The 11788-nt window shown below is 45.0% G+C and overlaps 1 protein-coding gene across 1 annotated transcript; it reads left to right on the forward strand.

Moving 5' to 3' along the window:
* The first annotated feature begins 10478 nt into the window (after nucleotides 1–10478).
* Nucleotides 10479–11510, forward strand: gpr12 (G protein-coupled receptor 12). The gene has a single exon (XM_061094160.1). The coding sequence runs from the start codon at nucleotides 10482–10484 to the stop codon at nucleotides 11508–11510; it is 1029 nt and encodes a 342-aa protein (XP_060950143.1). The 5' UTR covers nucleotides 10479–10481.
* The last annotated feature ends 278 nt before the right edge of the window (nucleotides 11511–11788 follow it).

The following is an 11788-nucleotide window of genomic DNA, read 5'->3' on the forward strand; positions in this document are numbered from 1 at the left end:
CATATTCAAAATCAGTAGTTGAATATCCACAGAAATTAAAGATATAAACTGTGTGTAACACTTCCTCTACAACAATGCCATATTTTATGTTTCCTATCATTTTATTAGGTACGGACAAGCCTGAAAGACACAGCTGTGTTGACCATGTTCTGTCTCTTATGGCAAAGAAGAAAAATAAAACACTGGGTTCTTATCTAAAATGTATCAAATCAGGAAGCAAAAGATAAACATTGTTCTAATAAGTGTTCATTTGAACATATAATATATAATGAATATAGAAATTAACTCTATTATCCACGACACTTAGCAATGACTGCTAACTCTAAATATTTGCAGGCCGTCTTTAGTTAAAGGAGGAAAACACAAAGTGTTGTGCAGATGAAGCTGGTGCATGTCGTCCTCATGTTGATAATCATAATTTAATAAATCAATAAATTATGCAAGTTATTTGAGCTATGTGTCTGTCTAATCTTTTTTCTTTGTTGCAATCATTTTACTTTAATGCTGTATTATAGGCAACATCTTTGTGTTGCACTGAGCCAGACATGGGCAAAGAACGGCACGCGGGCCGCATACGGCCCGTTGGGCTTTTTAAACCGGCCCGCCAAACTTCTACAAATAATTTTAAAAAAAAATTGATAGTGCTACTACCCCCCCCCACCCCCCACCCCACCCCCCGAGAAAAAAAACGTTTGTTTCTGCCAGTTTAACATTTTAGTAAAACGAAAAAGGAAAATCTACTTTGTAAACACAGAACAGCCAAAACATACATACACAGAAGTATTGGGATGTGCAAAATCTTCGTAGAAATTAAATAGTCATCCATAAATACAAACTTAAAAGCAGAAGTATTTAGAAGCAGAAAATTCACACAATTTTACCTTACTTTGCAAACACACTATGTAGAAAAGCTAAAACACACGCATTCCAGTATTGAGAAAATCTTCACAGCTTTGCTTTGTTGCGAATAAACAAGCCAACTTCTCATGATTTTCTCTCCATTTGAGAGTGTTTTGAATTGTAGGCTACTATGAAACGCCCTGCCATCTAGTCCCCTTGGAAAATTGAAATCTGATGGGATTTTAAATGGACCTCTACGTACTATTTCAACACGATCCGCGTCTAAAACTTGTGGTGGCCAAAGAGCAGGATCAGTTGGAGGGGGCACACAGGTCTCTACATTGTCACCTGCTGATGGACTCTCAATGACAGGACTTTTTTTTTTTTTTGAGCAATTAAATATATCTCTTGTTCTGCCTGTTTTGTGATATACATGCCTAAAAGGTACCTAATATTTCTATACTGAAATAATATCGGCATTATAATTGTAAGCTATTTTATTTAATGACGTTATTGTTGAGGGTTGATTTGTATTTCCTGTTCTAAGTGGGTTGTTGGTAGTGACTCTTTGAAAACCTTTGAAAACCCCCTTTCACTGTGAAAGGCGGTTTTAAAGGAAGTGGGTTCTGTGATGAGTGAAGTTGCAAAGTGAGCGGAGAATAAACGGATGTGCTGTCCCGAGCGCATGACCTGCTCTTGTGTACTTTGTGGGCTGAGGCCGAACCTATGATACAACCAAACGCTTGGCTACATAATTATTATAACTATGATGATTTTTCAGTTGCCTATTTTTCTGGTGCCCCCTCAGGACTTGGTGCCCTACTTTTTTCTGAAGGCGGATTTTTGTTAAATGGCCTTGCAAATAAGTGCTTTGCTACTTGGTAAAGGCCAAATCCTTCCATGTAATGATTTTTCCATGTAATTTATATTAGTTCACAAAAACACACCATCCATCTGTTCCTGGCCCGGCCCCTCTGTCAAATTTTAGAACCCATTGTGGCCCGCGAGTCAAAATGTTTGCCCACCCCTGCACTGAGCGCTAAAGCATGTGAAATGTATTTGAAATAGGATTTCTGCTCCCTGCTGGCACTCAAAATGCAGCCCATAGTATATCTTACTGGTCTTTATAGGCCTACTGCTTATAATAATCAGCTACCTCTATATTTTTGACGGTGACATGACGTCATACAAAATTGCCGTACCAGAAATTTCAGGGTAAAATCGCCACTGCATATATGTGACTCTTTATAAAGGAGTTATATATTCTGCTTGTGTTGTGTCATTTCAATAAACACATGCTTCATGTGAATAAACACAATCAGTGTGGAGGGCCATCTAATGGTGAAGTTACATACTACAACCACCTCCTCTGATTCCTCTGGAGCTCTGTCTCCACTCTGCCTCCCAGCAACAAGGCCCAGTCAGAGCCGCTCTACACACAAGCTGCTGCTGCTTCAGCCTCTGGATCCTCAGGACACAGCTCAGCCTCCGTCCACACACACTGTCCTCTTCACACTCAGATCCACAAAGATCCCTCCCATCTGTTTAGAGAAGAAGACATCAGTGTCACAGAGACTCACTTCATCAGCTGTGAGTCAGTGATGCAGCTCATCCAGTAGAAAGAGCAGCAGGGACTTCAGTCCTGTTCAGAGGTGGAGCAGCTTCCTCTCTGCTTCATGTTCACGTGTTGGAATGAACACGCTAAGAGCTCAGTGTGTGTCCTCTGCATGTCAAAGTGCAGAGTGGACACCTGAGAGGTGGATTTACTGCTGTTACAGGTGAAGACATGTTTCACTGTGTGTTGATGAACATCTGCTTCTGACAAACTGGGACCAGATGAGACAGATGGACCTCAGCAGAGGTTCTGCTCTGTATAAAGAGCTCCTGGTTACCATGTTGATGAGGAGAGGCTTCAGTCCCACTGATCTCAGAGCTGTGACAAAGATCCACCTGATCAGTTCTTAACTGATGAAGTGAGAGAACAAACCGTCTCAGATCAGATGAAGACGACACCGTCTCTGTCCCTCGTGTGAGGCTGTCAGCTGTGGTCCAGCTTCACTTCCTGTTCACATGAAAACAACAACTTACCTCGTTAAGAAGTGGACGAGCTTCGTAGGACTGAAAAAACTAAACCTGAAGTTAACATGATAACCACAAATCCTGCTTGGTAGCACAGACCTTGGATCTGTGATACTGACTGTGTTTAGTAAAATACTGATGAAAGCAACGTGGCTCCAGACTCCAACCATCTACTGACCTCAGAGTCTCCAGTCGACAGGTTGAACTCTGCTGTAGATCAAGCAGCTCCTTCACTCCTGAGTCCTGCAGGTTGTTGTTTCTACTCAGATCCAGTTCTCTCAGATGAGAGGGGTTTGACCTCAGAGCTGAAGCCAGAGAAGAACAGCTGATCTCTGACAGACTGCAGTTCCTCAACCTGGATAAAGAAATATGAATATTAGAATGTGTCCTCCTGTTGTTGTGGATCGTCATCATGTCAACACAGACTCTCAACATGCTGCTGACCTCAGTCCAGTCTGTGACCTGAAGATAAATATCAGATCAGACGTGTTGGACCATTGCTTCATTCATCAGCTTCTTCTCTGTGTGTTGGTCACTGAGCAGGTTTGTGTATTTAAACACTGTTTAAAATAGGGATGGCTCTTGACAGTCACTTCCTGTTTGTTTCTATACTTATCAAATGTCCAACGTGTTTCAATAACAATGTGTCTTACTTTGAAAACCTGAGGAGGACAAGTGCTCGGCCTCAGTCCAGATGTTATTTACTGACACTTTCTTAGTGATCAGGAGCAGGTGAGTGCAGGTGAATGGAGTTGATGAGGTGGACGTAAACTATATTTCCTGCTTCTTCAGTTTCAAGGAACCGTTTGTGATACTCATCCAAACTCTGATTCCGTGATCGTCTCCTCACTCTGTGCTAGCTGTTTAATCATATATACCCTTCCGTTCAAAAGTTTGGAGTCACTTAGAAATTGTCTTATTTTTCAAAGAAAATCACTGGTTTTTTTTCAATGAAGATAACATTAAATTATTCAGAAATACACTCTATTAATTGTTAATGTGGTAAATGACTATTCTAGGTGGAAACGTCTGGTTTTTAATGAAATATCTACCTAGGTGTATAGAGGCCCATTTCCAGCAACTCTCACTCCAGTGTTCTAATGGTCGATGTGTTTGCTAAGCGCCTTAGAAGACTAATGGATGATTAGAAAACCCTTAAAACCCCTTGTGCAATTATGTTAGCACAGCTAAAAAACTGTTTAGCTGGTGAGAGAAGCTATAAAACTTTCTTTGAGCTAGTTCAGTATCTGGAGCATCACATTTGTGGGTTCAATTATTCTCTCAAAATGGCCAGAAAAAGAGAACGTTCATGTGAAACTCGCCAGTCTAGTCTTGTTCTTAGAAATGAAGGCTATTCCATGCAAGAAATCAAGAAGAAACTGAAAATGTCCTACAACGTTGGAACTGCTCCCTTCAGAGAACAGCACAAACTAACCAGAGTGGAAAGAAAAGAGGGGGGGGGCGGTGCACAACTCAGCAAGAAGACAAGTATATTAGAGTCTCGTCTAGTTTGAGAAATAGACGCCTCACAGGTCCTCAACTCAACACACACACATGCACACACACCACACACGCACACACACACACATTTACACGCACACACACCACACACGCACACACACCACACACGCACAAACACACATTTACACGCACACACACGCACACAACCACATTTACACACATTTACACACACACACACACACGCACACACGCACACACCCACACACACCACACCACACAATACACACACACACACACACACACACACAGCGAGGAGTCAAGAACTGTGCAGGACCATGTTCACAGTTCCTCAGTGTGACACTGACCTCTTGTGACCAACTGGGGGAACAACACACTAAATAGCCATCATCAGATCTGAGACACTTTCAATTTAAATTTCCATGAAATCAAAGCACATTGTGATAAAGAGCAAAGGTCGAGTGTTTATTTTAAGTTTTATGAAACTTTGTAGCAGCTGATAATGAAATAATGTCAGAAAAATTTACTAAGAACGTTTTTCCTTCATGAAGCAACGTAGCGTTCAGAGACACATGAAATAATAAAGTGAGATTAGTTGAGAAGTTGCTGCAGATATTTCATTTAGATTTATCACATCCAGAAAACTTCTTTAAACTTGATTTAACATCAGCTGCTACAAACCAACATGACTCATGTGTTTCTAAAGATCTTCCTTGTTGTCCACAGCAGCTCTGCAGCTTCTTTCAACTTCAGACTATTTAAGCATTTTTCAAAATTGTATTTTCCGTCATTGTAATGTCCCAAACAGAAAAGTTGTTAAGTTGTCAACCGCTGTAAAGATAAAGCAAATTTAATTGAATTTAATTATAAAGTATTTGACTTTGACTGAAGAACATTAGATTAGATAAAACTTTATTTATCAACACATCGGGGAAATTCACATAAGCACACATCTCCTTGTGAACACGTACACAAGGTTTTTGAGAGAAAGGTGGGTGAGAGTTTTACTTCGGAAATATTGTTTGTATAGAAATGTTGTTGTTGAGGTTGTATTCATTCTAACAAGATTGAGGTTTTGTGCTTTAATGGATTTTATAGATTTATTTGTGAGTATTTCTTCCTCTGAGCTGAAATTCCAATCAGCTTTATCGAAAAGGCAAGAAGGTCATAAATATTCAGGCGATGCAAAACATGAACGTGGTCACATTTTCAAGACTTCTTATTCTATTCCAATATTCAGTGGCGTTTCTACACTAGATGGCGCTGTTGTGCAGAAAGCTAAATACTGCATATCTGAACTTTGTAGCCAAAATATATTTTATTTTATTTTATATGCAAAGTAGCATGAATGTGTGTGTGACTCACAAGCATTTTAGTATTGTTTTTGAAGTAATTTGATTCGTGTGTGTTTCTGTCTGTGTGCTCGCTATGTCCAACGCTTTTCTCTCGCTGTCCGTATCTGCTCTGGGCACTGTGAAATGCTTCCCTCTTGCCGTACATCTCTGCTGTGGGCACAATGGGCAAGCGTCAGACCTGTGCCATGGGAGCACCAATCAGCGTGAACCACACAGACCTCAGTTAACATGGGAGAGTGGTGATTATTCAGATGGGCCCTACGAGTCTCCGAAGCTACTCGACTCCAGCGTCAGCCTGCTTCCGGTTCGACGTCACCTGAGCTAACAGGCTAACAGGCTATCTCCTCAGTGGACACCACCCGGGTCTGTGGACAGGTTCACTCACATCAGATGAATAATACGTTTTGAAGTTCTGCTTGTTCTCCTGACAGAGAGGCTGAAGACGTGTGAGCTCCCGTTTCTGAGGTTAGTCAAGTTTAGTATTGTATTTATCTGTAAGTAGTGATTCAAAGGGACGTGTACCTGGTGGTTAGCATAGCTCGGCGGCTAGCCCGCAGTCATGCTACATGATCCGGTCCACCCAGCAGAGAGAAGCGTTAGTTTATGAGGATGAGTGTGTTTGGAGAATAAGCTTTGCAATACTAATAATGTGGAAGAACTCCACACAGTACATGCATTATCTTGGTAGTGCACAGTTTAATCCAAAACCATATTCAAAATCAGTAGTTGAATATCCACAGAAAATAAAGATGCAAACTTTGTGTCACACTTCTTCTACAACAATGCCATATTTTATGTTTCCTATCATTTTATTAGGGACGGACGAGCCTGCAGGACACAGCTGTGCTGACCATGTTCTGTCTCTTATGGCAAAGAAGAAAAATAAAACACTGGGTTTTTATCTAAAGTGTATCAAATCAGGAAGCAAAAGAAAAACATTGTTCTAATAAGTGTTCATTTGAATATATAATATATAATGAATATAATTAACTCTTGTATCCATGACACTTAGCAATGACTGCCAACTCTAAACAGTTGCAGGCCTTCTTTAGTTAGGGAGGAAAACACAAAGTGTTGTGCAGATGAAGCTGGTGCATGTCGTCCTCATGTTGATAATAATAAACTAATAAATTATGCAAGTTGTTTGAGCTATGTGTCTGTCTAATCTTTTTACTTTGTTGCAATCATTTTACTTCAATGCTGTATTAAAGGCAACATGTTTGTGTCGGGCTGAGCGCTAAAGCATGTGAAATGTATTTGAAATAGGATTTCTGCTCCCTGCTGGCACTCAAAATGCAGCCCATGGTATATCTCACTGGTCTATATAGGCCTACTGCTTATAATAATCAGTTACCTCTATTTTTGTGACAGTGACATGACATCACACAAAATTGCCCCACCAGAAATTTCAGGCTAAAATCGCCCTGCAAATATTCAAGAGTCACTTTAGTTCCATGTGACCGATGTTATTTCAGAAGATGTTCTTATAATCTGTATTTATGTCTGTGAGACTCTTTGTTCAGATCAGCACGAGCACGCGGCAGACACGCACGCAAACACACACTTGGCAGGAAACACTGTGTGTGTGTGTGTGTGTGTGTGTGTGTGTGTGTGTGTGTGTGTGTGCGCATGTGAGAGTGTGAGTGTGTGAAAGGCACACAGGTATCAGCTCAGCCACTGACTGAGCTGAGGTTGTTTGCAGGAGGCGCAGCAAGGATGGAGAGATGAAGCAGAGAAGATGGAGGACAGGAGAGAAGGAGGGAGGGATGGGAGGATGGTGACACACATCAGGGCTGCTGTTAATAGCACAGACGGGACCAGAATAGCAGGGCGTTGCAGGGGGGGGGGGGAGCGGGTCCCTGTGAAACTGGAGCCAGGCTCCTCAAAAAGAAAGATATCACTGAACCTCCCAGAGCTCTGCAGACTAAGTGCATCCTGCAGGACAGGGCCGGCCCCCCCAACATACACACGCAAACTGTCATGCATCCACAATAACTTTTGGACTGTATACAGATGCACACACAGGCAGACAAAATTGTAAGCTATAAAAAACAATAAAAATATATAACAAAAAATATAAAGAGTCTGAAATCAGCTGTATTGATAGCATATCATGTCATGTCGACAAAAATAAACATTAATGATGTCCGCAACCGGGTGATTCTACCTCTATATTGTTCTTTCTTCTCCTCCACTTTGCATTGCTTTCTGAATTGTGCACCTGATAATTTAATCTTTTTTTGATTCATCTTTGACTCTAATGATAATTTGTCCATCTTCTTAGGGGGCTTAGTTCCTAAGTTCCTTAGTTAGTCAGCAGGCGGTTTGGCCTAGTGGGTAGAGTGGTCGTTCTTCGGGTTCGATTCCCAACCTTTCTTATCTTCGTGCCGGCAATATACTGAACTCTTAAAATTGGCAGGGTTTCAATCACCTATTAATTGCAAAAAATAAATACACTTTGTAAATTTAAATTAATTAAATATAAAAAAAGAAAAAAGAAAAATTTAATTAAATCAAATGAATAATAATAATAATAAAAATTAAATGTGTGCAATGGGCTTCTGCGCAGGAGGCCCAGAGAGCGAATTTCTCCGGGCTGGTTCAGGGGAAAATGATGCTGGTCTTCACAGGTGACTGACCTACGCAAGCCTGTAGCCGCCCCCCACCCCCCACAGGAGATGATGTGCTTGTGTGTGTGTGTGTCCGCGGCGCTTCCCGGTTCTTCACGGCTTTAAGCTGCAGGTGAGAACATGGGCGAGGGAATGAGGCGGACCGCTTTTCGCGGCGCTTCTACCTCCGGTGCGTCCCGGGGTTAGAGGATGACGGTGTGACGTTAATATATTGTTTTACGTTGCATGTGTCACGTCATGATAATGATCAGTCTCTTGTGCCGCCCTCTCTGCATTAATCACCCTGGGGAACCGCCATGCCGCCTGTACCAGGGGCCGCCCCTGCTGCAAGAGACACTGAATAAACTGTGTTGCTTCAGTGTAGCAGCACACAGGTCTGCAGGTGCATTATGGGAAAGAGTCTGCAGGGGCGTAGAAACCAGTCTGTGGTCCTGGAGCCGGCAGCTATCAGACATTTGGCTCCTTTTTTTAAATGGAGTTCAGCCGGTCTAAGTCTGGCTCATGTGGGACTCCTCCTTCATCACCACCCCCCCACCCCCCTCCTCCTCCTCCTCCTCCTCCTCCACTTCTCCCATCCACACGCACACCTCTTGCCCTCCTCTTCCTCCACCTCCTGCTTTCCCTCTCATCCGCCGCCGCCTGCACAGCCGCAGTCCGTTATCTCCTTTCTTTCCTCCTCCTCCTCCTCCTCTTCTTCTAATTATTCTTCTTCTTCTTCTCCTTCCACCATCCCTGCTTTCAGGCAGAGAGGACCAGCATCCCATCATCACCCCTCCCCTCCTGCCTCTCCTCCTCCTCCTCCTCCTCCTCCTCCCCGGGCTGCTGCTGCTGCTTCCATCCTCATCCCTGACATGGAGACACCAGGCTGCTGTCGCGCTTCCATCTAGACGGAAGGTGTCGAGGAATCAAGGTAGGCTGGGTGGAGGTGGAGGTGGAGGTGGCGGAGCATCCTTTGCATGCACGAAGGGAACATTGCACTTATTGTTTCCTCTCCTGCACCCTTTCTCTCTGACGTGCAACAGCAGCCTGTGTGTTTTTTCCTCCGGTGCGAGCTGCACCATCTGGCCTCAGTGTGACGAGCCTGCAGGAGGCTGTGAGTCCGTGACGGGTGTGGTATCTGCCGCTGTTGCCCTCTGACAGCTTCGGGGATTGTTGCTGTTTTGCGGAATGTGGCCTGAAATGATGCTGCAGAGCCCCCCCTACTCATGCATATATACATTAATAAACAGCTCTTTACGTGTGGTCTCACCTATAGGCTGCAGGCCTCTGCTGCTATATTAATGATAATAATAGCTCCAGAGGAAGATGCTGAAAATATATAACTATTACTATTATATTTACTGTTGCTGCCATTATTACTATATACTGCTATATATACTGTACTATTTTAATATACTGTCTAACAATAACATTACCATCATATCATCAGTACTATTACCATCATCTTGCCACTGCACCTTATCTACCTATTTTATTTTATTTTATCTTGTGCTTCTGTTTTTTATTCTTTCTACCTCAATATTTTTTATTTTATTCTATTGTGTTGTATTTTATTGTATTCAAATATACCGGCTGCTATGACGACTTAATTTCCCTTCGGGGATGAATAAAGTACTCTATCTATCTATATCAATGCACATTCAAATTCACATTGCTGAGCAGAGTTTTCTTATTTAAAGCCATTGGATGCATATTTTTAGTGTAGCTCAAGGTTTTAATTCCGAGTTATAAAAGTGCAGCGTTAAGGTTTGTGTTTGTTTCACTGCTTTGTGTGTTCCTGGACCCACACACACCAGACTGAGAATATAACCTTGGCCATTGTCTGTGTTGTGGAATGAGTAACACAGGTGTCTAGCCACGGACGCATCCAGTGTCGTGCACAGAGGTGGAGAAGAGCGGCCGCTCGCTGCTTTTGTTTTCAGTGCATTTAAGTGTAAGAGCTAAAAATACAAACCAAAAGGAAAACACACACACACACACACACGCACAAAATTATTTATTCATGGGTTTCTGATTTTGTGTGAAGCTCCACATTTCGGAGGATCATTACCAAGCCTCATGCCGTCTCTGTTTGTGTCATTTTCAGACGGGGGGCACAATGAGTGAAGAGCCACCGGTCACCCCCAGCTGGCCGACCCCTGACCCCACAGCCTGGGCCAGCGGAGGCGGGGGGCCGATGGACAACAGTTCCATCCTGGGGACGTTCCCGCCGGAGGACTCCCTCTCTCCCAGCCAGCTGCCTCTGCTCATCAACCCCTGGGACATCGTGCTGTGCTCCTCCGGGACCCTCATCGCCTGTGAGAACGCCCTGGTGGTGCTGGTGATCTGGCAGAACCCGGCACTCAGAGCCCCCATGTTCCTGCTGATCGGCAGCTTGGCGCTGGCCGACCTGCTGGCCGGCCTGGGCCTGGTGCTCCACTTCACCTGTGCCTACCTGCTCCGCTCTGACTCCGCCCAGCTGCTGACCGTCGGCCTGGTGGTGGCCTCCTTCTCGGCCTCCGTCTTCAGCCTGCTGGCCATCACCATCGACCGCTACCTGTCGCTGTACTACGCCCTCACCTACAACTCGGAGCGGACGGCGGCCTTCACCTACACCATGCTGGTGCTGCTGTGGGGCCTCTCCCTGTGCCTGGGCCTGCTGCCGGTCACCGGGGTCAACTGCCTGGCGGAGGAGTCCACGTGCAGCGTGGTGCGGCCGCTGACCAAGAACAACATCGCCGTGCTCTCCATCTCCTTCCTGCTGCTGTTCGGCCTCATGCTGCAGCTCTACGTCCAGATCTGCAAGATCGTGATGCGCCACGCTCATCAGATCGCCCTGCAGCACCACTTCCTGGCCGCCACGCCGCACTACGTCACCACACGGAAGGGCGTGTCGACGCTGGCCATCATCCTGGGCACGTTCGCCGCCTGCTGGATGCCGTTCACTGTCTACTCCCTCATCGCGGACTACACCTACCCTCCGCTCTACACCTACGCCACGCTGGTGCCTGCCACCTACAACTCCGTCATCAACCCGGTCATCTACGCCTTCAGGAACCAGGAGATCCAGAAGGCTCTGTGGCTGGTGTGCTGCGGCTGCGTGCCCGCCAGTGTGGCCCACCGTGCGAGGACCCCCAGCGACGTCTGACGAAGCGGACCCAGGTGGGAAGAGAGAGGCGCCCTGGGTCGGCTCTGCTCCTCACTGGGTCTGTCCAGTGTCACAGAGGGCAGCGGCGTGGAGGAGGCGCAGGGCAGCGGCTCCGGCTCCTCCTGGAGGAGTCACCGGCTGAGGCAGGTTGACCCCCAGCCGGCCTGGATGGACGGATGGAGTTTCTCTTTCCTTTCTTACAATCATCACAGGGCAACGTATCTCACTGTCTTCCCCCCTGCAGGCCCGGCCCCTCCCTTCCGGCGCGTGCCACGCCC

Source organism: Limanda limanda, chromosome 20 (genome assembly GCF_963576545.1).
Source record: "Limanda limanda chromosome 20, fLimLim1.1, whole genome shotgun sequence".
NCBI classification, from domain to species: domain Eukaryota; kingdom Metazoa; phylum Chordata; class Actinopteri; order Pleuronectiformes; family Pleuronectidae; genus Limanda; species Limanda limanda.